The sequence below is a fragment of the Triticum aestivum genome, chromosome 4A (genome assembly GCF_018294505.1).
Source record: "Triticum aestivum cultivar Chinese Spring chromosome 4A, IWGSC CS RefSeq v2.1, whole genome shotgun sequence".
Lineage (NCBI taxonomy): Eukaryota > Viridiplantae > Streptophyta > Magnoliopsida > Poales > Poaceae > Triticum > Triticum aestivum.
In genome coordinates, this window is record NC_057803.1 from 59,260,920 (window position 1) to 59,288,107 (window position 27,188).

The following is a 27,188-nucleotide window of genomic DNA, read 5'->3' on the forward strand; positions in this document are numbered from 1 at the left end:
TCATACATCTGGGAACAAATATAAACATTATAAAAAAAATACCTATTGCTCATTCTGTAAAGTTGCAGGAAATATACATGTGCAAAATCCATCTATGAAACCGATAAAAAAATATACGTACTGTTCCATTGCATATTCGAACTAAAAAATAAGTGTTCATACACAAAGCAAGCAAACCTACTTAGATCGATGCTGTTGTTGGTCTCATGATCTTCAGCGTTCTGGTCCGTGCCGTCTCATTCTTCCTCGACGTGCTGGTCCATGCCATGGCCGTGCTCCTCGCCGTGCTGGTCCATGCCGTGGTCGTCCTCGCCGTGCTGGTCCATGTCGTGGCCGTCCTGGCCGTGCTGGTCCGTACCCTGGTCATCTTCCTCGCCGTTCTGGTCCGTGTCGTGGCCTTCTTCCTCGACGTGCTGGTCCATGTCGTGGCCGCCGTACGCGCCGCCATCGTGAGAATGGAAGGCGCCGCTGTCGTGGGCACCGTACGCGCCGCTGTCGTGTGCACAGTACGCGCCACCGTCGTGGGCACCGTATGCGCCGCTGTCGTGTGCACAGTACGCGCCGCCGTCGTGGGCACCGTACGCGCCGCCGTCGTGTGCACAGTACGCGCCGCCGTCCTCGTGCCTTGTGAACCAACGACTGCCCCGCCAGCCGGACATACTACCACTGTAGGAGCTCGCCACCGACGGCAACCGACCAGCAAGACCGAGACGAAGATGGCGTTCAGCGCCGGACGAGCTACCTATGTCGCGAACGGCAGCGTGTCCTCCCCCGAGGAGCGCGGGGCTGTGCTCGCAGCCTTGTCCACGGCCAGGCGATGAACCTATGGATGCAGGAAAACGCCCGCACCGGCGTACACGCCCGGAAAGACCGAGGCGTAGCTTGCCTTGCCCGCAGCCGGCATGACCAAGACCTGGCCGGCCTTGCCCGCGGCCGTTGCTCCCTTCTTCTTCGCCATGAACTTGCAGCTCTGGTGGTATGTTAAGATCGAAAGGAAGCATAGCTCGATGACTTTGTGGTTGGAGGATGCTTAGAGCATGCCTATATTTATAATGGACACACAAGTTCCTTTCAAAGCAAAAACATGGCGCGAGCTCTACTAATCAAAAACATGGCGCGAGCTCAGAACTGCAAAAACATGGCGCCAGCTCAAAACTGCAAAAACATGGCGCGAGCTTGCTCTCCAAACCAAAATTGCAAAACATGGCGCGAGCATGCTCTTCTGATTTTTCCGCTGCTACGTTTGTCTCCCAACCAGCCAATGCATGCGCTTCTAATCCTCCTTGATTGGCGCATGCATGCGCCATGCAGCGTCCGAGCGCACGCGAAAAAGTAGCAGCAGCACCGCGCGTGAGGTGGCGTCTGGTTCGGAAGCGCTAGGGAATTAAATTGAGCGTGGGGCTGCATGCGGGTGAAGTTGGATTTGTTTTGGGCAGTAAATCGTGCATGGAAACCGAAGGACAACGCTTGTTTCCAGGGAATTAATCACGGTGCCTTGGTACCTGCGATTTGGTTGGGGGGCCTAAGGCTGGTCATAGTGGAAGTAACATAGGTAGTAACATAGATGCCACATAAGCAAAAATGATGATGTGGCAAGTAGTTAACGAGGAGACAGGCAAATAGAGTAACATAATATGTCACCATCACATAGCGGTTTGCAATGCATAATGAGTCTACAAAGTAATAAATGAAGGCAACTATGTTACCACGCCTATGACACTACCCACTATGAAGGTAGTAACATAGACTAGTAACATATGTATGTTACTAGTCTAAGTTACTCCCCACTATGACCAGCCTAATAAACCCGGACGGAGAGAGTAGTAGTATCGCCCAACTAATGTTGAAGCGAAAATCATCACAGAACCCCAAAACAAGCGGCGGTACCGCTTCAGTACTGAACATGCAGCAGTACCGCTGAAGTGATACTATCGCTCCCCAACGTTGTACTATCGTTTGGTTGCTTCAACTAAGCCAAGCAAAGAAGGAAAGATCTCTAAGTTGTCGGAAGGATAGGTAGGTGCAAAGGGAATGTGTACGTATTGATTTCATCCTTCTTAGTAATATGATTTTCCTACAACTCAAATCCACACAAAAATAGAACGTTCGAAACAACCGTCATCAAACACCAAAACCACCCAGGAAGAAATATGGCATAATAGTATGGCTTTTGGGTGCAACTGTCTGGAGACGATAACACGGGATACATATAACCGATTTGGATAACTGTTCAATAATAGAATAGATATTTAGGCTTCTTGTCCTATTTTTGCGGGCCGTGGATTTTAATTTTATGTTTCGTTTTTGCTTCCGTATCTAAGATGAATTTCATACATTCTATCAATGGATTGTGTGCATCGCTTGATACAGAGGCCGGATAATCCTCCTTTCAAAGAAAAGCTTACGTATATAGTACATAAATCATCATCTTTTCCTTTTTGCGAAATGTTATGCAGCATCATCTGGAAGGCTAACTAACTACACATTTTCACGCTAAAAATATCCAAGCTAAGCACTGAAGGAGAAGGGACGGCAAAATGCCATGCACCATTCGTGCAAGATGACAGGCCGCAGACGAAGGGCAGTAGCACAGCGGACGCACGGCAGAAATTGAGATCCAGCTGAAATCACTCTCACTCACCCTCCGGTGCCTCCACGCGAACTCCGCTCGCTTCCACTCACCCGCCCCCATATATACCAGCAGGGAGCACTCCGCCTCCATCACTAGTCAGCTGCCTCCGGAGTTCACCTCACCCACCCACCCACCTCGCCTCACCTCTCCCGCCCAACTCCCTCCATTCCTTCCCATGGCTCTCGTCCGGCAGCGCCGCCAGCTACCCCACCTCACCCTCCCGCTCGACCACTTCGCCCTGCGCGCCCCGCCGCCGCCGCTGCCCCCCGCCGTCGCGCCGTGCGCCCCCGCCGAGGGCCTCGCCCGCCTCTCCGACTACGAGCGGATCTCCCAGCTCGGCCAGGGCAACGGCGGCACCGTCTTCAAGGCGCGCCACCGCCGCACCGCGCAGCACTTCGCGCTCAAGCTCTTCGCCGCCGGGGACGGGGACCCCTCCGCGGCCCGCGAGGCCGAGATCCTCATGCTCGCCTCGGGCGCGCCGCACGTGGTGCGCCTCCACGCCGTCATCCCGTCGCCCGCCGCGGAGCAGCCGGCCGCGCTGGCGCTGGAGCTCGTGTCGGGGGGCTCCCTCGCGGGCCTCCTCCGCGCGCTGGGCCGGCCCATGGGGGAGCGCCCCATCGCCGCCGTGGCGCGGCAGGCGCTGCTGGGGCTGGCGGCCCTGCACGCGCTCCGCGTCGTGCACCGCGACCTCAAGCCGGCCAACCTGCTGGTCGGCGCGGGCGGCGAGGTGAAGATCGCCGACTTCGGCGCCGGCAAGGTACTGCGGCGGCGGCTCGACCCCTGCGCGTCCTACGTCGGCACGGCCGCCTACATGTCCCCGGAGCGGTTCGACCCGGAGGCCTACTCCGGGGACTACGACCCGTACGCGGCGGACGTGTGGAGCCTCGGGATGGCGATCCTGGAGCTGTACCTGGGCCACTTCCCGCTCCTCCCGGCGGGGCAGCGCCCGGACTGGGCCGCGCTCATGTGCGCCATCTGCTTCGGCGAGGCGCCCGAGGCCCCCGCCGCGGCGTCGGACGAGTTCCGTGACTTCGTGGCCCGCTGCCTGGAGAAGAAGGCCGGGCGGCGCGCGTCCGTGGCGGAGCTGCTCCAGCACCCGTTCATCGCGGAGCGCGACGCGGAGGAGGCGCAGCGCTGCCTCGCCGCGCTCGTGGCGGAGGCGGCGGAGCTGGGCGACCAGTAGCCTAGCCAAACCGCCCGCCGGTTAATTAGTAGTCGGAGAGTTAGGAGTCCATCCATCCAAGCTGATGTGTACATAATCCGCGCCACGGGGAGGAATAAACCTGTCCCATGTGGCGTTTTTCTTTTCACCTTTTTGCCGTACCCAATGATTATTCCTTCGTTGTTTCACGTGAATTTGCAAGGGACAGTTTTGATAATTGATGGCACCTTCTTCATCAGAATCAGAAGCATGGCATATGGCGTCAGTGGAATGTTCTGATCGATCTGTCATGTTTTAAGGAAATTTCTCGAGCTATAAACCTGTGAAAGGCTCAGTTCCTATCGGGAACAGCACAGCGAACAGACTCACGAGAAACATGCATTACACGGACAATGCTTGGGTGCCGTAAGGCAACTACTTTTGTATCTATGACATGTGGGCTCAATAGATGGCTGGCCCATATGTCAGTGTCTCAAAGGCAGGTGCCTTTAGAAGCTGCGTCCGCATTGCACAAGAGGAGATTGAGGGAGTTGCTGTTTGATTAAACTGCAGAAAAACGATGGAGCTCTTTTTTTCCAGGGGAGATTGCAAATTCAGAACTGCCACAGGCGACTGGTTTGGTATCTCCTGCTCCTGGTTTGGTGCCATCTCTTGTACGGGGTATCTGATTTGCCATTCTTAATGACGGTACCTGATGTGGCAGGAAGGCCATTTACTAATTTCTAATCTTGATGAGCGATGATCACTGATGACATGGGCTAAGCATACGTAAGAGGGTACCAGTGGGATGAATGGCTTAAACAAAGGCCAATGCTGGGATTTCTGGATTCTTGTGGTGCTCCAAGTCTCGCGAATATGCCAATCCTTGTGGTGCTCCAAGTCTCGCGAATATGCCAATCCTTGTGGTACTATTGTACAGTATGATATACAGAACTGTTGAGATGGCCCGAAATCAGTGCGCTAGCCGATCACAGATTAGTTATCAATCAGTGGCCCGAAATCAGTATGCTAAAAGCATTGGTTGCGCTGATAACGTACTCCTAACCATCGATAGGGTTTTCAATTAGATCGACAGCGCACTGTTCTGCACGGAGTAGTTGCATTTCCGTTAGGCAGCGCGTGCAATGGGTGCCACCGCCTCAACGGATCGCCGGCACATTCAAAATGTGCAAATGGCGCGTTCGTTGCCGCTCGGCTCAAGTACGTACTTGGGCATACGCCGCATCCTTGATTTTCGGTATATATAGTGTACTAGCAGCACACGCGCACGACCAGGTAGATTCCGATTCCAATTCCGATTCCAATTCCAATTCCAATTCCAATTCCAAGCACGGCCGCGCTTATCCCAGACGATGTGGAACCGGCAGGCCTGCCTGTATCCATCCATCTTCCAACAGCTTCCACCGCTCACGGTCACGGCCTCGGCCTCACGGTGAGGCTCATGGCTGTCATTCTCAATCTGGACGCGGCCGCGGACGAGCAGGAAGGAGGCCCTGGGCACGTAGTCCCCGCTGTAGGATCTCTCTGAACCAGACGCCACCGCCTGCCGGTCGCCGTTTTGTCAACGTGGATGGATATGCGTACGGGGAGCAGAGCAGTACAGACAAGGCAGACCGGTCGCATCAGTTCAGCAGCAAGGATTTTTATTTCCGATGGCCGGACGGAATCATCGGAGATGGTTCGCAGATGAAACGGAATCGCGTGCGGTGCGGTGCGGTGCGCCAGCTGGGATCGGAGGATCTTGCGTGTTGCCCGCCGCGCCGATGGAGAGCCATGGAGGGAGCAAGCGGTGCTGCGTTGCCAGGAAGCGGTAAGCTGACGAGATTAGTAGATTGGTGATGTCAGGTGTGGTGTCGCAGGTGTTTCCGTTCCCGTAAAGTCACGCATGCACCAGGCAGTCCTGGGACAGTGGGACGAGACGAGATGGGCACGTCCCGTGTGGACGAGGTCAGCGCCAAGCGCCAATCGCCAATCGCACTGTTGAGATGGCCCGAAATCAGTGCGCTAGCCGATCACAGACTAGTTATCAATCAGTGGCGCAAATTAAACAACACGGGACAGAACAAGGGGGTGTACAAAACCCAGCAGTTGTCAGCTAAAAGTATTGGTTGTGCTGATAACGTAGTCCTAACGATCGATAACTTACAGCGAACTAACAAAATCATACATAAATTAAAAAACCCTAGAAAAATGATACACTAACTTATCTAACAGCACGTTTTGATACATTTTTTCGTTCATCATAACGGTGCACTGTCGTCGCTGTTAACTGCGTCTACGTGACCGTTTTGCTCTCCCTCTACCCTGTGTGGGTCCCAATCGTCAGTGGGACAGCGACAGCGAAATAAAATCAAAGAAAAATACAACTAGTCTGCGGGTTTCGAAACGGAGACCGACCAACCTACCACACCATTCTACCGCCCACGTTAAAAAAGAGGCAGACTGGTACTCGCTTTTTTTTGACTGTTTTCGTTTTTTTATTTGTTCTTTTTTGCTTGTTATTTTCTTTTATCTTTTTTCAGAACTTGGGTATTCTTCGGGGTTTTCACTTTTTATTTTACATATCTCTTTTTTATGTACCCTTTGCAATATAAGGTGAACTTTTCTTCAATATGGTCGACTTTTTTTCAATACTAGCACAATGCCCGTGCGTTGCAACGGGAGAAACATATTCATAGTTTCACAGCGGGAGGGACAGTTGTCTCGCTGTAAACGGGCACCCGCACAACCCCCTCCTATCAGCACCCGCAATCAGCGACTTAATCCCCTCTATCATCACAAAGCCTCTTGAATCACAACATAGAAGTTAAGCCACGTCATCACGTTGTCGCACCTCGTCCAAATCCACCAACCATGGCGCCGCGGATTCACACTGCTTTGGCCTGGCCTCCAAAGCAGCTCTAGTCAGGAAATTTTGTTGTTTTGAGGCTAAATTATTTGATTTCTTTCGTAGCCTACACATCATCATTATAGTATTTAATGGAATTTTACATATTTGTGGAGAACAACTATACCGGAGGAAAGAATCAATTTTCTTGGAATTTTTAAATATCCTTTTCAAATAAAATAAAGTTCTAGGCTCCATAGATCCATGGAGCCAAATTGCCTCATTTATTGATTGATCTGGTATTACACATTTGAGGGTGTTTATCAGACCAAATATGTTCCCTTTATTCATGCAAAATAACTCTTATCAGACTACACATGTACATCACATATCTTTATCTCTGGTTAACGAAAAACATACTGAATATGACACCATCAAATCTATCAGTCTGATAATATTTTCATGAGAGAAACTATTAAGTCACTTCTCACATGTATTTCATTGAGTTCCTCGCTGGAAACAAAATACTACAATACTCGCAAATTGGGTCAACCCTTAGAGAACAAAGCACGATCTCTTTCATAAGAGTAGAGCGCAAACAAAGCATTTATTATTTCAAACAATGAAATCCAGTCACCTCCATTAATAAAAAGGCAGATGATCTCACAAGAAGATTTTATACTAAATAACAGATAGAGAAAATGAAGTAAAGTCTGGTTTCAAAGTCGAAGTAGCGCTTAACAAGACCAGCTTGAGACTGGGCAAGATATGTTTAATTATGCATGACTCCATAGTCATTATACATCACAATATCGATGAATGAAATAAACGGCGGCTAGAAAAACAGAGGCCAAATGCTTGCTCTGGAAGCAAAAGACATGCTTCAGAAGAAACGCAAATCACAAGAAATCTGCTCCATGCTAGTAGTAGGTGGAGCTAATGTTGCTGAGGATGAGCAGCATGTAGCCGGGGGTAGTGGTGGCAGGGGCTGTTGCAACAGGAAATGGAGGAGGCATGAGGGGCTCTGTTGGGGCACGGACGCCGCCGGAGGCAAAGTTGCGATGCGTAGGTCGTTGGAGGAGTCGTGGGAGGGGACGAAGGGGACGACGAGGATGAGGGTGTGTGGTGTTGTTGATGGGTGGTCGGACTACTGCAACAAAGGAGAAGCAGGAGACGTGGCGGCCAATTGACGATGTCGGTGTCGTACTTGTCGTGGTCGGGCAGAGGAAGGAAAGGAGTGGGGGAGACAGCGAGGAGGGGAGAGTCGTGGTAGTGGTGGGCGACAAGGTGGAGAGGAGCGTGGGCCGGACAGCGCAGACAACAGCCGTTGCGGTAGATCGGTTCTGACACTGTCGACTGTTGCCTGTTTGTATGGAGTTCTTTTTCCTAAGATGTGGCTAGTCGGGAGAGACAGGGGGTATCTAAAAATATCTACCTCAGTGCGGGCGCCTTTCTGCAAAATTGCCACAAATTGCCTCCAGTCCGTTAGATACAAATCCAATGGTTGTAAATCAAAAATGAAGACATCATCGCCACCAACTCAGATTTTTATAGGATTAGAGAGATGTGGCTAGTCGGGAGAGACATGGGGTTATCCTAAAATATCTACGTCAGTGCGGGCGCCTTTCTGCAAAATTGCCACAAATTGCCTCCTGTCCGTTAGATGCAGATCCGATGATTGTAAATCAAGAATGGCAGACACACCATCACCACCAACTCAGATTTTTATAGGAGTAGAGATACAGTGCACATTTTTTTCAAATACACACCGGACTTTTTAATATGTGATCAATTTTTGTAAATACACACTAATCATTATTGTATAAATGCACACAGAACATTCTGAATATATGATGAATAATTAGTTATACACATTGGCCATTTTTATGTCACATTGCCCGCATTTAAAGCGCACGCGCTGGCGGCCCCACTTGGCAGCCACCCGGCCAAGCGGGTCGTCGTCCTTTTTAATGTGGAAGCCGTCGACCGGCGAGTTCACACTTTCACTCCCGATGACGCTTGCGTCCTCGGAACCTCACACACTCAGCAAGCCAGAGTTTCGGCCGCCTTCTCTCTTTCACCTCGCCGCCGGCACCATGGGCTGGCATTGGATATTTGGATCCCCGATCACAAGGGAAAGCACGAGCACGTACGAGGCCGGCTCGTCTTCCGGCCGCCACAGCCGCTCCACCCCTCCTCAGAGCCCGTTGCGGGCGCGCTCAGCCAGCCGTGCGCGCGCTCTCAGCCAGCCGTGCGCGCGCTCTCAGCCTGCTCCGGTCACACGGGCGTCCGCGTGTTCGCGGCCTGACGCCCATCCCTTCCCCCTCACCGTCCCCACCACCACCACCTCCGATGACCAACAAGGAGGAGGTGGAGAGGCGGGTGCTGGAGGACTCCATCCGCACCCATGATGAAGCCCAATGGGAGGGCCTCGAACATATGATGGCTCTCTCCGCGACTGGCGACATCACCATCCTGGAGCTTGACCCCGTGGTCAAGGAGGAGGCCATGGAGGACCACCATGGCTAGTCCTGGTCGTGGACAGAGACGATGCCATGCACGCCAAAGTACTTGTCCGTGTCGCCCGTGTGGGTGGGCGCCGACATGTGGTCACCGTCGCCACAACGGCTAGAGGTTGTGCACACGCCACCGCAGCCGCCTCCGCCCTGGCAAGGGCCGCCAGGCCATCTCCGGTAGCCACCACCGTACGTCGACCTCAACAGGGACGACGACGAGGACGGCGATGGCATCGAGGCAGCAAGTCATTTTTTAATTTTAAGTTAAGTTTAATGTGCGGTCGGGACTTGTTTAAACGGTTTAAAGATTATCATACTGTTTAATTAAGTTTATTAGGATGATTTTAAATATATGTCCGGTTTTTTATTTTATTGCAAGCTGGACAAAATGCGACGGGCGTGTGATTCTGTGCCCTAGTAGGCGGAGGGACAAAACCGGACACGGCCGTCCGTTTCCCCGGCCCAAACAAAAATCTGGACATCCGTTTAAGGTCGACGGTTGAAGTTGGCCTAAGGGTCTCATATCTTGTGAATGAATTGCATTGTGTATTCATTATATGGGATGAAATTTTGTCTTCAAGATAGGGCAGACTGGACCTGTACAGTATTTGTCTAGTACACCGTATATTGCAAAATGGTATATAAAAAAGAAATGTGCAAAAAAAGCCGAAGAATCCCAAGTTAGTGTATCATTTTTCTGGGTTTTTTTAGTTTGTGTATGATTTTGTTAGTTCGCTGCAAGTTCTTGTACAACAGATGTAATTAACTCTTTTCAATTAGATCGACAGCGCACTGTTCTGCACGGAGTACTTGCATTTCCGTTGGGCAGCGCGTGCAATGGGCCTCACCTGATCGCCAGCACATTCAAAATGTGCAAATGGCGCGTTCGTTGCCATTCGGCTCAAGTACTTGGGCATATGCTGCATCCTTTTTTTTTTGCGAAAACTGCAATGTATTACTCAATCACAGGTTCAGTACAGTCTGTTGCTACTAACTCCAGCACCTCTGGAGGACCTGATCCAATCCAAGTCAAAGTCATACCCTGAACTCTACCAAAAGTAGCTATACTGTCGCTAGCCTTATTTTACGACCGCGAAACATGAGTAATACAAGATTGCCGAAAAGTAAGAAGGTATCTAATCTCATTAACTAAAGAAGCATACGCTGAACGGTTCATACCCCCACCAGTGATCATGGCCACCACCATAGCAGAATCCACCTCAATAGCAATAGGTAGATCGAAACGCTGAATAGACGATGATAGTCCCTCCATGCAGGCGCAAACTTCTGCTTCAAGAGTATCTCGACAAGAGAATAAGGCTCTACATGCAGAAAAAATAATCTCACCCGAAGAATTCCTCAATATCATTCTAGCTCCGGTAGCATAAGTCGACACAAATCCCATCCGTATTGAGTTTTACCCAGCCCTGCGCTGGTTTCTCCCACCTTCGACATAACGCGTCGGTCTATGGAACTGGAGGCGCACGATCCAAAGTAACAGAACTCTTTCCTTTCACCGGATCCATGTGCGTGTTGGTACGGACAGCAAGCAGAGAACTCAGGTAGGACTGTAAGAAGCGAATAGAGACTTCCATAGGAGGTAGGACTGTATGCTGCATCCTTGATTTTCTGCGAGTATATATATAGTACTAGCAGCACACGCGCACGACCGGATAGATTCTAATTCCAAGGCTTATCCCAGACGGGCCTGCCTGTATCCATCCACCTTCCAAGCTTCCACCGCTCACGGCCTCACTCACGGCGCGGCTGATCGCTGTCGTTCTCGATCTGGACGCGACCGCGGACGAGCTGGAAGGAAGGAGGTCCTGGGCACGTATCCCTCTGAACCAGACGCCACCGCCCGCCGGTCGCCGTTTTGTCAACGTGGATGGATACGTACGATACAGGGAGCAGAGCAGTACAGACAGGCAGAGCGGTCGCATCGGCAAGCAGCAAGGATTTCTATTTGCGACGATGGCCATCTATCTCGTTGGATGGACGGAACCATCGGAGATGGTTCGCAAGAAGGAAAATTGCGTGCGTTGCGGTGCGGTGCGCCAGCTGGGGTGGGAAGATTTTGCGTGTTGCACCTCTGCGCCGATCCAGAGCCATGGAACCAGCGGTGCTGCGTTGCGACGAAGCCGGAGGCTCGCGAGATTGGCGATGTGAGTTGTGGTGTCTTCTTGTCTCAAAAAAAAAAAGAGTTGTGGTGTCTTCTCCCATTTTTTGGCGTGCTTTTCACACCGGCCCAGGCGTATCTTTCTGTCTCGGTAGATTAAACATGCTTGTCTAAAAAAAGTAGATTAAACATGCGTTTCTCAAAAAACAAAAAAGGGTAGATTTAACATGCTTGTCTCCAGAAAAAAAAAAGATTAAACATGCATGAGCATTTAGTGGAAAATTCTTATAGATAGACAAAAACAAAAAAGAGGAAAATAATATATGCGCATCCAGGGAATCGAACCCTGGTCAGTACCGTGGGAGGGTACTATGATACCACTACACCAGATGCGCTTCCATGTTGCTTGCACTCCTGAAGCGTTACTTATCGAAGTGTCACAAGACATGAAAGAGCAACCGCCGCTCATCATGTCAGGCGCTTATATAAGATCATAAAATGTATTTTTGACACGACGACAAGCTCTATATAGATGATTCATGTCTGGGAGCAAATACGATTTCTTATGTTAACGATGCTCGTTGTTTATCTAACACAATATACGTGTGCATCACTGCGTTGCTCTTTGACTCTTTTCGATAACCTCCGATAGAACAACACCCCCTCCACAAAAACAAACGCACCGAGGCGAGCTAGGAAAATATGATGTCTTTATTTAAATCACGTCATATGGATTCAGTATTTTGCATACTTAGGCCAACTTCACCGCGTGATCCTAAACGGACGTCCGTTTTGTCTGGATTCTGTCCGTTTGAGTAGGGCAATGGCGTCGTGTCCGGGCGTGTCCTGGGATACGGTGGCCGTGCGCCCAACTCGCGGACGCATCCCGGCCACATCCTGTCTGCGTACTTTCTTTGCAAGCCCTGAAACTTTTTTTCATCATTCATTCTTGGTACATGGGAATACATCAACAAATTTTGAATAGAAAAGTAAGACCAAAGAAAATAGGAACCACAATAATACATTTTAAAAGATATCCAACTTCCATAACTGCTCATGTAAGTTGGATTAGTGCCTCTCCGATGCATTCATTGTTGATCTGCGGAGGAGCCGCCTCCATCTTGCGTGTTTCTTTCTTCTTCGAGTCTAAAGAAGTAGAAGTTGCTTCCTCGCATCTAGTTTCGTGTCTAGCCTCTAATCTAGCAACAAGTGCACTTGTCTCACCTACAACTTCTATGCTAGCTAAAAGTGCACGAACATCTATTAAATTGCGCTCTATCAATATATCGATGTAGTCTTCTTTCCAATACCAAAACTTGCATCCATTCTACACAACAAAATTTGAAGTTAGCACAACTAGTCAAATCTAGAGCACAAAACCGAAGTTAAAACGAGCACATACCCCATCGTTTAATCACTTGATAAACACCCGTCTGGGATGTTCCGGCGTTGTAAACACCGGCGCACGATCATCTTTAGGCAGTGGTCATACTTAATGAGCGGCAACGGTGCGCCAACGAGCTTTTGTGCGTCGGTGTAGATCCGAGCGGCTAGAGGAGGAGCCACTGCCTGCATGTGGCCTTGCGGCCCTGCCATGGCCTTTCGGCCCGGTGCTCGGCCAGTCCATGGCGTGGCGCGGCCTCCCACAGCCGGGCGAGCTCAAGACCGACCGAATCCGCCCCAAATCCGATCGGCGGGTGCGCAAAACAGGTGGCCGTGGTTGGATAGCTCGGGGGCGCCGAGGGGAAGGGGAAGGGGCTGGGCGACGGCGCGTCCGAGCTGCACGACTACAATGGCAGCGGCGGCGGCGAGAGAAGAGTGGGGAAGAATGGAGGGCGTGCGGCCGGAGAGAGGGAGGGGGGCGGATAGAAAAAGGCGTTCCTGTGCCACCGACGGGCAGGCCAGAGGAGGACACACGCAGACGGCCCGTGCGTCCAGGTGCTGTCCGTTTCACCCCCAAAAGCGGCACAAATTTGAGCCGGGGATGGTTCGAAAGCGGACAAAAATCCGTTTGCACACGCGCGCTGGGCCATCTGATTCGTTCGTTTTACCTCAAACAAACGCACACGGATAGGATGGGGTCGCGCGATGGAGTTGGCCTTACACATCCTTTGTTGAAGGCAGCAGCCTCATACTAATAAGTTTCCTATTTCCCACTCCGTCTTTTTTTTTTGAGTTTTTTCTGCAGTTTTTAACTGACTAATTAGATCTTGACATGTGCATTATTCGGGGATTTGGTTGGGTACGATTTCGGTTACGCCTTGTGCGATTTTATGGCAACGCGGTCGCTGTTTATATCCACCATATACTCGATACATGTTCCTCCCTCTCTCTCTAGATGACTCGCTTAAAGTGAAGTCCTATGGATAGACTTCTACCGTCCACCGTCTACGCACCGTCAAACCAAGGAAGTGCATCGCATGGTTTCACATCGTCTAATCATAGGTCTCGCGCGTGACCGGCCTGGGATTTCGGCCGGTCGACCTACGCAGAGTACCACCCTTTGAACGGTGCACAAACCGAATTTCATCGAAACGTTTCGCGCTTATATTGCAATCATCAAGGACATCATAACAGTACGTAGCTAAATATTTTTTTCTCTACTCTAAGCATAGTGTATCCATAATCAGACTGTAGGGCGATGTTTTGAATTCCGATTTACTCGGCAAACCAGAGCATAGACCAGCACGGTGGGCCAACTTGAATTCTGAGGATTTCGTTTTATCGAGGCCCAAAAATGGCAACCCATCGGCCTGAGCCCAGGCCCAGCAAGGCAGCAGCCCGGTCCCAGCTACTTTCTTGCCAATGGACGCCCAAGTGATATTGAGGATCTCGTTGTGCACTCGTAACATTTCTGACTTCTGGGCTTGGCACCACGAAAAGCACGGTTGCTTCTCAGTAAAATCAGCGTATAATATGGTTGTTGCAACTAGAAACAGAAGGGAATTATGGCTTGAGGAGGGGCCAGGGCCGTCTAGCTCTAGGGCTGAGGAAGGAGCATGGAAACATTTGTGAAAAACTCAGGTCCCAGAAAAAGTTCGCATGTTCTTATGGCGCCTATCTAAACACTCATTGCCGACAAATGATGTGCGGGCACATCGGCGCATGTCTGATTCACCCTGCTGTGGTCTATGTGGGGCGCGGGACTCATGGCGTCACTCCCTCGTTGAGTGCACTTCTTTGAGAAGCGTTTGGGCTCTAATGAATGAGGAGGTTACACATAAAATCATATCAACAACCGAACCCAAGGCGAAGCAATGGCTATTCACTTTGACGGATTCAATGTCCCACAAAGATTTTGTCCTTGTGGCCGTGACACTCTGGTCGATTTGGTACGCTAGGAGGAAAGCCATCCATGAAGCGATCTTCCAAAGTCCCCACGCCACACATGGTTTTATCATGAGCTTCATCTCTGAACTGGAAGGGATAAAGGGCAGCCAAGAGCAAAGAGGCAGGGTCGTGCCGACGCCCATACATGGAAATTTGAAGCCGAAAAAACCACCAACAGGACACTGCAAAATCCATGTGGATGCAGGAGTCCGGGGAAGGACAGGGGATGCAGCCGCTGCAGTCTGCAGGGATGAAGGTGGTAATTATCTTGGCAGCTCTGCTCTTGTGATTGAAGGTGTTACCGATCCAGCAAGTCTAGAAGCAATAGCATGCCGGGAGGCACTAGCCCTCGCCGAGGACTTGGACATTCATCATTTTGTGGTTGCTTCGGACTGCCAGCAGGTGGTGTCAGATATCAGGAGAGAAGGCCGAGGTCCATATGGAGCAATCATCAGTGAGATAAATCTGAAAGTTTCATCTTTCCATTGTACTTTTACTTTTGAAAGTCGTGCTGTTAATTATGAAGCACATAGCTTAGCAAAATTTTGCTTAAATAAGGTTCCGGGCAGGCACGTTTGGCTTGGTGCCCCTCATGACCCAAGATGTATCCCACTCAACGTGGAATTTCATGAATAAAGTTGGTTTTCCACCCTAAAAAAAATAAAAAAAATAAAAACCAGTTCCTCTCCTGTCGACAGAGAGGGAGGAGGCGCCCTCGCCGCCACACGGGCACACGGCCGCAGCCAGCGCCGCTCCCCTCCAGGCGTCACCGGTCGGCCGCTGCCTCTGCTCTGGCCCTTTCCTTATCCTCGCCGGCTGTCCCCCACGCTCCGCTGTCCTGTCCCCTGTCGGCTGTCGCCGAGACGCCGACGCCAGCTAGCCCGCTCCCATATCGGCGCCGGCCGGCGGCACGGTCCCCTCCCCTCGCCGGCTCACCTCCAACCTGCAGGGCGTCTGCAGTCCGCACCATTGCTGACTCCTCCGCGGCGCCAGACCGGCACTGCCGACCTACCGTAGCAAGTTAGCAAGGTACAATCGACCTTCCTGCAATTCGGCTTAGAAGATCTGGGAACATGAAGATGAATAGTTGATGCATACAGTGCTCCTGCTTATACTGCCATTGATGTCAATTCATGTTCATGTCAACCATACAATTGAACTTACATACAAATTGATGTCAATCATGTTCATGTCATATTGCCATTGATGCAAATCATGCAATGATGCTTGCTGCTTATATATAATTGAGTAATGAGTAATTGATGCTATTGCTTCCAAATTTGCACATTTGGAATATATTTTCTCAACTGGAATGTCGTGAGACATTTTTTTGAAATAACATACGAACTTTATTCAACCGAGATAACCGATATATCGTTTGTGAGGAATGGTACAATTCCATTCATAGGCTCCTCAAACCAATCAACAGTACAAGAAAATCTAGCCAACCTAGCAAGTTCGTGCACAACCTTATTTTCTTCTCTATTATAATGTTCGAACCTAAATATAGGAAAATCACAAGCCATTAAAATAGAATCATCAAAAACTGCCGCCGCCGCTCCTGCCGACCGTCCGCCATTATTCATGGTTTCAATGACCTCCAAATTATCAGAATTAATAACGAGGCGATTGCTTCCCGCCTGAATATTTGTGTTAGTGTTATTCTTTTGCTGAATATTGTATGACACTTGGATTATGTCTCTTGGCCTTGCGTGGAGGGAGGGAGAAGGGATAGAGGAGGAGTCCGGCGCATCTGGATCGGCGACGCCAAGCTTACTTTCTCCGCTCCACGCATCCTTCTCCACCTCCTCCCCGCGACCCCGGCGGTGCTATATCACGCGGTCGTTGCGAGGAGGTGCGCCCCATCCCTCCTTCGTAGCAGCTTCAGCAGGAGGAGGAAGATGGTGGCATCGGTGGCAAACGCCGGGGTGCTCGCGCTCTTCGACGTCGATGGCACCCTCACCGCCCCCCGCAAGGAGGTGACGCTGGAGATGCTCGAGTTCATGAAGCGCCTGCGTGAGGTGAGGCCGAATGTGACCCTGCGTCCTCTCATTTCAGTTTCTCTACCCGTAGGATTGTCAGGCGAGATTGCTCACTGTATGTCTGGTTGTGGATCTCTGGTTTTCTTCTGGGAGCAGAATGTGACCGTCGGTGTGGTGGGGGGATCCGATCTGGTCAAGATCTCCGAGCAGCTCGGCAAATCAGGTACCCGCCTTGCTTGGATTCAGCAGTACAGTCTGCTTGGATTCAGAGTTCCTCGTGACTCCATTGTCTGCTCGTCTTGTCTGTAACTGTAAGCAATTGCAGCAATTTCGTTTGATATTTGTTCTCTCTTCTGCAGTTATCACCGACTATGACTACGTCTTCTCCGAGAACGGCCTGGGTCGCGCACAAGGACGGCAAGCTCATCGGGACGCAAGTAAGTGCCCAAGCCACATAATGCGCGCTGTTTTAGGCTTTTAGCACGAGCGTACCGAGTTTACGGAGATGTTGTATAATGATCCACAGCTGAATATTGACCGGTGTTCTTCACTCTGCAGAGCTTGAAAACGTATCTGGGAGATGACCAGCTTAAGGTGAGCCTTCGTCCCGCGGCGTTCTTTCTTGTAATGCCCTTCCTGATGAGTTTTGAGGCCTTGGTAGTGATGTTATGTGTTCTTTGCAGGAATTCATTAACTACACTCTTCATTACATTGCGGATTTGGATATCCCAATTAAAAGGTATGTGCAGAATCATATTCGAGAATTCCCTCAGGTGCTAGCCCTTTACTGACCGAGTAAATGTTTGCTCAGAGGCACATTCATAGAATTCAGGAGTGGAATGATCAATGTATCGCCTATAGGGAGGAACTGTAGTCAAGAAGAACGTGATGATTTTGAGAAGTATGATAAGGTACAGATTGTCTTATAAGAACAAGTAGTTAGTTATACTCAATAAGGGAAAATAGCTATCAGAAAACATGAAACTGAACTGACTCATTTTGTTTAGGTACATAATGTTCAGCCTACAATGGTGTCAGTGCTTCGTGAAAAGTTTGCGCACCTGAACCTGACCTTTTCTATTGGAGGGCAGATCAGTTTTGATGTGAGTGTTCTAAACTCTTAAATATCTGCTAGAAATAATCAGTTTGATATTTACTACTGCATCACTGAATTCAGGTATTCCCACAAGGCTGGGACAAAACCTACTGCTTGAGATATCTCAACGAATTCAAAGAAATTCATTTCTTTGGGGACAAAACCTACAAGGTAAGAGATGTATACTTTTTTTGTGCCGTGCTTCCAAGTAAAGAAATCTCCTTTTCTTTCTGTGAAGTATCTTTGTGCACACAAGATGATGTTTGATAAACTTTTCAAGCCACTGTTATTCTGTTAACGACATCCCATTTAATTACTACAAACTTAGATGTACTGTATACCACAAACTGGAACTGACATTCTTTTTTCCTTTCATTATATTTAATAGGGCGGCAATGATCATGAGATATTTGAATCTGACAGAACAGTTGGTCATACAAGTATGCTGGTTGTATGTTAGAAGCTATTCTTCTAATGGCTATGAAATCAAGGAGACTTTTATATATAGGACAATCCCTGAATGAACAATTTTGCATGATATGAAAGATTGTAGCTTAGGGCCTGTTCGGCAATGCTCCAGCTCCAAGCTTCCTCAACTCCACCCATAAAGCTGAGGCGAACGCTCTGGCTCCTGGAAGCTGGAATTGAGAAGCTAGCGACCTGTCTTAGTGTAAAAAAGGAGAAGCTGGGGAAGCAGCTCTTTTCCAGATCCGTGAAAGGAAGTTGGAGTTGAGACAAATTACGCTGGGTTGCCACCGCCAAGTGACTCTCAGCGTACCGGTTCGAGTTTCTTTTCCGAACTCTCTCTCACATGCGTTGGCAATTTGTATTGGGCCCCAACCTGGCCTGCCAATCCCGCTAAATGGGCTGGCAGCCCCGTGCGTATTCGACAGGAAGCGGAAGCTGAGTTGCCGAACGCTTTCCAAGTCGCCACCAGAAGCGAGAAGTCGTGCGAGAAGCTGAATTTAGGAAGTTTTGGAGAAGCTAGGCAATTTCAGAACATGCCCTTAATAGGAGATTTCTCGAATGGCTGGTTAATAAACAGGAGAGGCAGAGAGAACATCTTTGAAAAACTTTATATCTCAGATATGAACCTAATGAGCTGTACTGCACAGAGCATGCACATAGCAAACAAAATTATTAGTTGCCAACTGATTTCATATTTGGCATTGTGCTCAAGCATGAGGGCAGTATCATTAATATCCAACTTCTCTGAATTGTTGATGATCGAGCTGTAGTGGCTGTCAGCAACTACCTTTTCACCATCATATTTAATCATCTGGAGCGGTACATTTTCAAGTCACATTTGTCCCTGAAGAGGGCACCTCAGGCTGTAATGGAGGACCGAACCGAGTAAACAATAGGGCATCAATACTCCTTCAGAAACATTGCACAACTCCCATTATGATTTAGTTGCGAAACATTACTCTGTTAGTCCACTTGTTAGTGAGACTAATCTGGTTTCTGGCTCAGTTTTTTTAGCTGAGCCCAACTCATGATTTATTTATCGGTATTTGGTGCTGACTGACCATTTACCTGTGCAGTTACCAGCCCCGACGACACGGTGCAGCAGTGCAGATCTATCTTCCTGTCAAAGTGATCACCAGACTATCGTCCAAAATAAATTTGTGTTCTCCACACCCCCTCGAATGCTCACTCTTTTGGAATAATTCCTCAGTAGATAGATCTCCCTTTGAACTCTTACATTTTTTGCATCCCTCCCCTTTGGGAGCAATTTCTCATCATTGTTATTGTAAACAGAACTGTATTGGTACACATTCACAAACAACGGATTTTGTATGCACGCATTTGGCGCAAATGTATGAGGGCATATTTGGTCCATGAGGGAGCCCGCGCCTCTGTTGTTTGTTTTTATGGAAGAAAAAGAGTTAGTGGTTTGAAAGGGTAGTTGGTGAGTGAGAGTTTTTGTGTACCTAGCAGATTCATGGAGTTTTGTTGGTGTTTATTCCATTTGTCACCTACTCCCTCCGTACCAAAATATAAGACGTTTTTGTAGTTTAATTTGAACTACAAAACCCTTTTATATTTTGGTACAGAGGTATAGTAGTAGATATCTCATTTTATTAGTACAACTTTGTACTAAAGTTAGTACGAAGTTAAGGCACTTATTTTGGGACCGAGGGAGTATGTCTTTGCAGCGTCTAAATTTTTTGTTTAGGGTAGTTAGATTACCGTTGGTTATATTTCTAAGCGAGGGAATAACTTTTAAGCAAGAGTATAATCTGAAGGAGACCTGTGTGATACGCATATACCTAAATGGAACAATGGTACATATATATAGTCACGAATCTGCATTAGCAACGGTTAAATGCTTGCGGCGAGAATAGTCACGAACATGCTAGCTAGGTGGACCACTTTGTTTCTTTCTTCTGCTGCTTGTTGGTCTGGACGATGATATCTGCTTCTATTGCGTGAAGAGTTGCTGCCGGCTGAGCTGAAAACATAGATTCAGTCGGCAGTTTTCTTTATCCTGAGATGACTTGGAACATTGACTACCTCATCCGTCCGGAATTAGTTTACGCTCAAATTGATAGTGTGTATGTGCAGATAGTGTGTTCATATAAGCTCAGAGCATTGTCAGCGATAGTGATATGTGCTCTGACTGAACTAAATGAGCTGAGATATACTCGACAATTTACAGTGTGCAGAGGCTGCAAGATATCCCCGTTATATCAATCTCAGCTGATTGAGTAATGGTGTATCCAACAGATCCGAATTGAGAGATATTTTTCCTGTTCGTGCTTCTTTGCAACTTCCTTTCTCTGTGCCGGATCAAAGTAAGAATCAAATGGGGGCATGTTACGCCGTTTCTTCTAGCTAGTTATGATATTGACTTGGTGTATCGACAAAAATACAACGGAAAATATCATCATGATTGCAACGTACATGGACAGAACAAACTATAGAAGGGGAGAAACAGTAGGAAAAATCAGTCCTAACATGGAAACCGGGAGAATATCATACGGAAACCAATATTCAATGAAAACTTCGTGAAAACCATATTTTAAAGTTTCAAAAAAACTAGAAAAAATAGGGGTGTGTACTAATAAAACATCACCCTCTTAACATCCCGTAATTTTTTCAGATTTTTTGAAACTTCAAAACATCTTCTTATCGTGGTTTTCATCGGTTTCCACCGAATGTTGGTTTCCGTATGATATTCACCCAAACCAAAGTCTTTCCTGGCTGTTCTGTCTTTCCTTCCTCCTGTAGCCTCACGTAGTCACACAATGTGCTTCAGATCTATTCTTTTCGTGCTCACTGGAAGAGCAAAAACATTGTAATAAAAAATCACAGACAATAACAATACCATTTACTGTACTCCCTCTGTCCGGAAATACTTGTGAAAGGATCGATATAGTTGACTAGAGGGGGGGGGGGGGTGATAGGCAATTAACAATTTATCAAAGTAGGTTGTCTAGATGTGCAACTAGGTGAGCAACCTATATGATGCAACAACAACAAGCACACAAGCAAGCAAGGGAAGAAACACAAATAAGCTTGCACAAGTAAATGTACGAGATAACCAAGAGTGGAGCCGGTGAAGACGAGGATGTGTTACCGAAGTTCCTTCCTTTTGAGGGGAAGTACGTCTCCGTTGGAGCGGTGTGGAGGCACAATGCTCCCAAAGAAGCCACTAGGGCCACCGTATTCTCCTCACACCCTCACACAATGCGAGATGTCGTGATTCCACTATTGATGCCCTTGGAGGCGGCGACCGGACCTTTACAAACAAGGTTGGGGCAATCTCCACAACTTAATCGGAGGCTCCCAACAACACCACGAAGCTTCACCATAATGGACTATGGCACCGTGGTGACCTCAACCGTCTAGGATGCTCAAACACCCAAGAGTAACAAGATCCGCTAGGGATTAGTGGGGGAATCAAATTTCTCTTGGTGGAAGTGTAGATCGGGGCCTCCTCAACCAATCCCGAGAAAATCAACAAGTTTGATTGGCTAGGGAGAGAGGTCAGGCGAAAATAGAGCTTGGAGCATTAATGGAGCTTTGGGGGAAGAGGTGAGTCAACTTTGGGGAAGAAGACCCCCTTATATAGTGGGGGAAACAATCCAACCGTTACCCCCTTGAACAGCCCCACAGAGGGCGGTACTACCGCTGAGGGCATCGGTACTACCACTGGGACCGCGGTACTACCGCTCCCCATGCCGTACTGTCGTTCGGACCCCTGCGCGGTACTACCGCGGTGGTAGGGCGGTACTACCGCTCTCGAGTGGCACTACCGCATCTACTGCCGTAGCTTAGTGCCGCACAATCCGACACGAGAGGCGACCCCCTCGAATCGACGCGGTAGGAGCTCGGTGCCGCAACGGTACTACGGCTGAGGACCCACAGGCGGTACTACCGCTGCCAAGCGGTACTGCCGCCTGTGGCTCTTGAGCGGTACTACCGCTGGGACCCACAACAAGCACAAAGGAAGGGGAATGAGCTCTCCATTGAAGCGGAAAGGCTCAGAGGGTGTGAAAAGGATGTGTACATGTTGATTCCACCCTAGCCTTACCAAAGCGGACCCCCTCTTGATAGTACGGTGCCTCCTACGAAACTAGTCCACCAAAATAGAAACGAAAGAGCTACACCGTCTTGAATAACACTCCGAGGGGAAAGAAATCGTCTCGTGCCAAAGGATGAAACTCTGAAATGCTCAAAGCACACGATTAGTCCGCAAACATGTTGTCATCAATCACCAAAACTACACCGAGAGAGATGTGCCCTAACAACTTGTCTTGGAAATAGATATAAAGGGGGGGGGGGGGCGCCCCCCTCTCCTAGTCCAATTCGGACCACAGGGGGAGGGGGCGCGCGGCCCACCCTGGCCGCCCCTCTCTCTCCACTAGGGCCCATAAGGCCCATTACTTCTCCCCGGGGGGGGGGGGGGTTCCGATAACCCTCTGGCACTCTGGTTTTCTCCGAAATCATCCGGAACACTTCCGGTGTCCGTATATAGCCGTCCAATATATCAATCTTTATGTCTTGGCCATTTCGAGACTCCTCGTCATGTCCGTGATCACATCCGGGACTCTGAACTAACTTCGGTACATCAAAACTCATAAAATCATAATATAACTGTCATCGAAACCTTAAGCGTGCGGACCCTACGGGTTCGAGAACAATGTAGACATAACCGAGACATGTCTCCGGTCAATAACCAATAGCGGAACCTGGATGCTCATATTGGCTCCCACATATTCTACGAAGATCTTTATCGGTCAGACCGCATAACAACATACGTTGTTCCCTTTGTCATCGATATGTTACTTGCCCGAGATTCGATCGTCGGTATCTCAATACCTAATTCAATCTCGTTACCGGCAAGTCTCTTTACTCGTTTCATAATACATGATCTCGCAACTAACTCATTAGTTGCAATGCTTGCAAGGCTTATGTGATGTGCATTACCGAGAGGGCCCAGAGATACCTCTCCGACAATCGGAGTGACAAATCCTAATCTCGAAATACGCCAACCCAACATGTACCTTTGGAGACACCTGTAGAGCTCCTTTATAATCACCCAGTTACGTTGTGACGTTTGGTAGCACACAAAGTGTTCCTCCGGCAAACGGGAGTTGCATAATCTCATAGTCATAGGAACATGTATAAGTCATGAAGAAAGCAATAGCAACATACTAAATGATCGGGTGCTAAGCTAATGGAATGGGTCATGTCAATCACATCATTCTCCTAATGATGTGATCCCCTTAATCAAATGACAACTCATGTCTATGGTTAGGAAACATAACCATCTTTGATCAACGAGCTAGTCAAGTAGAGGCATACTAGTGACACTCTGTTTGTCTATGTATTCACACATGTATTATGTTTCCGGTTAATACAATTCTAGCATGAATAATAAACATTTATCATGATATAAGGAAATAAATAATAAATTTATTATTGCCTCTAGGGCATATTTCCTTCAGAGAGAGACACACAACTTTGCTTCTTGGAGGACCAACTCACCAAAGAGCAACCAAGAAATTGGCACCCTCCGGAAGTGGACTTCCTATCCACTTTGTCTCCCGCCCAATCAGAGTCCGAATATCCTACAAGCTTGAAGTTTGCTCCTCTTGGGTACCATAAGCCAAAGTTTGGGGTATGAGCCAAATATCGAAAGATTCGCTTGACCGCCACAAAGTGGCTTTCCTTAGGTGCGGCTTGAAACCGTGCACAAATCCCCACACTCAACATGATATCTGGTCTAGATGCACAAAGATAAAGCAAGGAGCCGATCATGGAGCGATATACCTTTTGATCCACCGTTTACCATTGGGATCAATGTCAAGTTGGCACTTAGTGGCATGGGAGTGGAAGCCGGCTTGACATCACTTAGCTTGAATCTCTTGCGCATGTCTTGAGTGTATTTGGTTTGGTTGATGAAGGTTCCTTCTCTCCTTTGCTTCACTTCAAACCCGAGAAAGAACTTCAACTCTCCCATGGAAGACATCTCGAACTTTGAGGTCATGAGGGCGGCAAATTCCTCATTGAAAGCTGTGTTAGGGGAACCAAAGATAATATCATCAACATATAATTGACACACAAACAACTCCCATTTGACCTTCTTAGTAAAAAGAGTGGGGTCGATTAGCCCAACTTCAAAACCACGGTCTTGTAACAACTCGGTAAGGTGGTCATATCACGCACGTGGGGCTTGTTTAAGGCCACAGAGTGCCTTATCAAGTTGATACACATGATCGGGAAAGTAGGGATCCTCGAACCCGAGGGGTTGCTTGACATAAACCAACTCATTAATGGGACCATTAGGAAAAACACTCTTCACATCCATTTGTTGTAACTTAAAGTTATGATGGGAAGCATATGCAATCAACATGTGAATGGATTCAAGACAAGCAACGGGGGCAAAGGTTTCACCGTAGTCGATACCCTCGACTTGGGAGTAGCCTTGTGCTACCAACCGAGCCTTGTTGCGAATGATAATCCCATGAGCATCTTGCTTGTTCTTGAATATCCACTTGGTTCCAATGACATTGTGGTTCTCCGTTGGCCTTGGCACAAATCTCCACACCTTGTTGCGCTCGAAGTTGTTGAGTTCTTCATGCATGGCATTGAGCCAATCCGGATCTTCGAGCGCCTCATAGACCTTTTGGGGTTCAACACAAGAGACAAACGCGTGATGTTCACAATAGTTTGCTAATTATCTACGAGTGCTTACCTCCTTTCTTAAGCTTCCAAGCACATTTGTCATGATATGATCCTTGGTGGAGAGCTTGTAAGCAATCTTGGCGGCACGACGCTCCAATTCTTCCTCGGGGGTGAGACGAGGAGTGGCCACTTGATCATCTTGAGCGCCGTCTTGAGCTTGTTCTTGATCTCGAGGAAGCTCTTGATCTTGAACTTGCTCGGAGGAGAGAACTTGACCTTGGGCATCACTTGATGTTACAACACCATCTTGAGATTGACCTTGCCCTTGGTCTTGTTCTTGAGGTTGAGGGCCTTCACTTTGTTCTTCAGAAGCGTGTGGGCCTTGGGTTGGTGATGGCTCCACAAGAGTGGAGCATTGTCCTTCTCCTTCGGCCACAAGGGGTTCCTCAATGGGTAGGATAAAACAAACACCCATTCTTCTTATGGCTTGGGGAGGAATTTCATCACCTACATCACAAAGTGCCACTTTGCTCCACTTGGGAGCCGTTATTCTCATCAAACTCCACATTACAGGTCTCCTCAATAAGTCCCGTGGACTTATTGAGGACACGGTAAGCATGGGAGTTTGTAGCATAACCAACAAATATACCCTCATGAGCTTTAGCCTCAAATTTAGACAAACAAACACCTTTCTTGAGAATGAAACATTTACACCCGAACACCCGGAAGTACTTGAGGTTGGGCTTGTTCCCGGTGAGTATCTCATATGGAGTCTTGTTCAAGCCTTTGCGGAGGTAGAGTCGATTTGATGCATGACACGCGGTGTTGATGGCTTCGGCCCAAACGTTGTATGGAGACTTGAACTCTGCCATCATGGTCCTTACCGCATCCATCAACGTTCGGTTCTTCCTCTCCGCTACACCATTTTGTTGAGGGGTGTATGGTGCGGAATATTGATGCTTGATCCCCTCATCACTAAGAAACTCATACAAGGTGTAGTTCTTGAACTCGGTGCCGTTGTCACTTCTTATAGTCAAGATCTTTGCATTGTGTTGACGTTGAGCCTCATTTGCAAAGTCGATGACGGTTTGTTGGGTCTCACTCTTCCTCTTGAAGAAATATACCCAAGTGTATCTTGAATAATCATCCACAATCACCAAGCAATACTTCCTACCCCCAAGACTATCAAAATATGGAGGCCCAAAGAGATCCATGTGAAGGAGATCCAAAGGCCTCTTCGAGAAAATGATAGTCGTGGGAGGGTAAGCCTTTTCATGCAGCTTTCCTTCGATACACGCACTGCAAGCACGATCTTTGGCAAAACTAACATTTGTTAGTCCACGGACATGGTCCCCCTTGAGAAGACTTTGCAAAGATCTCATATTGACATGGGCAAGACGGCGATGCCACAGCCATCCCACGTCAACTTTAGCCATTAGGCATGTCACGGTCTTAGTGAGTCACTCCAAAAAGTTGATCACATAGAGACCGTTTTTGACATGCCTGACAAAGGCTACTTTAAGAGTCTTGCTTCACAAGAGGGCCATGGTATCAACATCAAAGAAGGTGGCAAAACCCATGAGTGCTAGTAGATGAACGGAAAGTAAATTGTATACAAGGGACTCAACAAGCATGACCTTCTCGATCGTAAGATCATGAGAAATGACAACCTTGCCGAGTCCCAATACCTTAGAGGATGAGGCGTCACCCCACTCGACGTTGGTGGGCATGGATGGAATCTTTTGCACGTCCACCACCAAGTCCTTGCTTTCGGTCATATGATTAGTAGCTCCACTATCGAGCAACCATGAACCCCCACCGGAAGCAAACACCTACACGAGATCAATGCTTGGTTTTAGGTACCCATTTTGTAATGGGTCCTTTGATGTTAGTAACAAGGGTCTTAGGAACCCAAGCAGACCATTCAATGTACTCATAAGGAGAACCAACAAATTGTTGGGGATCGTAGCAGAAATTTAAAATTTCCTACGCATCACCAAGATCAATCTATGGAGTCATCTAGCAACAAGAGGGAGAGGAGTGCATCTACATACCCTTGTAGATCGCGAGCGGAAGCGTTCAAGAGAACGGGGTTGATGGAGTCGTACTCGACGTGGTCCAAATCACCGATTATCCTAGCGCCGAACGGACGGCACCTCTGCGTTCAACACACGTACGGATTGGAGATGTCTCCCGCGCCTTGATCCAGCAAGGAGGAGGGAGAGGTTGAGGAAGAGAGCTCCAACAGCAGCACGACGGCGTGGTGGTGGTGGAGCGGCAGTACTCCGGTAGGGCTTCGCCAATCTCTTAACGGAGAAGGAGAGGTGTTGGGGAGGGAAGGGGATGCGCCTTTGATGTGGTGGTCAGCCCTTCCCTTGCCCCTCTAT

General features: G+C 48.6%; 1 protein-coding gene, 1 non-coding gene and 1 pseudogene across 2 annotated transcripts; 2 read left to right on the forward strand and 1 right to left on the reverse strand.

Annotated features, from left to right (window-relative positions):
* The first annotated feature begins 2,727 nt into the window (after positions 1–2,727).
* On the forward strand, positions 2,728–3,982 carry LOC123081753 (mitogen-activated protein kinase kinase 9-like). The gene has a single exon (XM_044504286.1). It carries the CDS (start codon positions 2,808–2,810, stop codon positions 3,813–3,815), a length of 1,008 nt encoding a protein of 335 aa, XP_044360221.1. The 5' UTR covers positions 2,728–2,807; the 3' UTR covers positions 3,816–3,982.
* Positions 3,983–11,580: 7,598 nt separating this feature from the next.
* On the reverse strand, positions 11,581–11,651 carry TRNAG-CCC (transfer RNA glycine (anticodon CCC)). Its single transcript has one exon. It is a non-coding gene; the product is annotated as a tRNA-Gly (tRNA).
* Positions 11,652–16,324: 4,673 nt separating this feature from the next.
* Positions 16,325–19,721, forward strand: LOC123085120 (phosphomannomutase-like; annotated as a pseudogene).
* Positions 19,722–27,188: the final 7,467 nt, after the last annotated feature.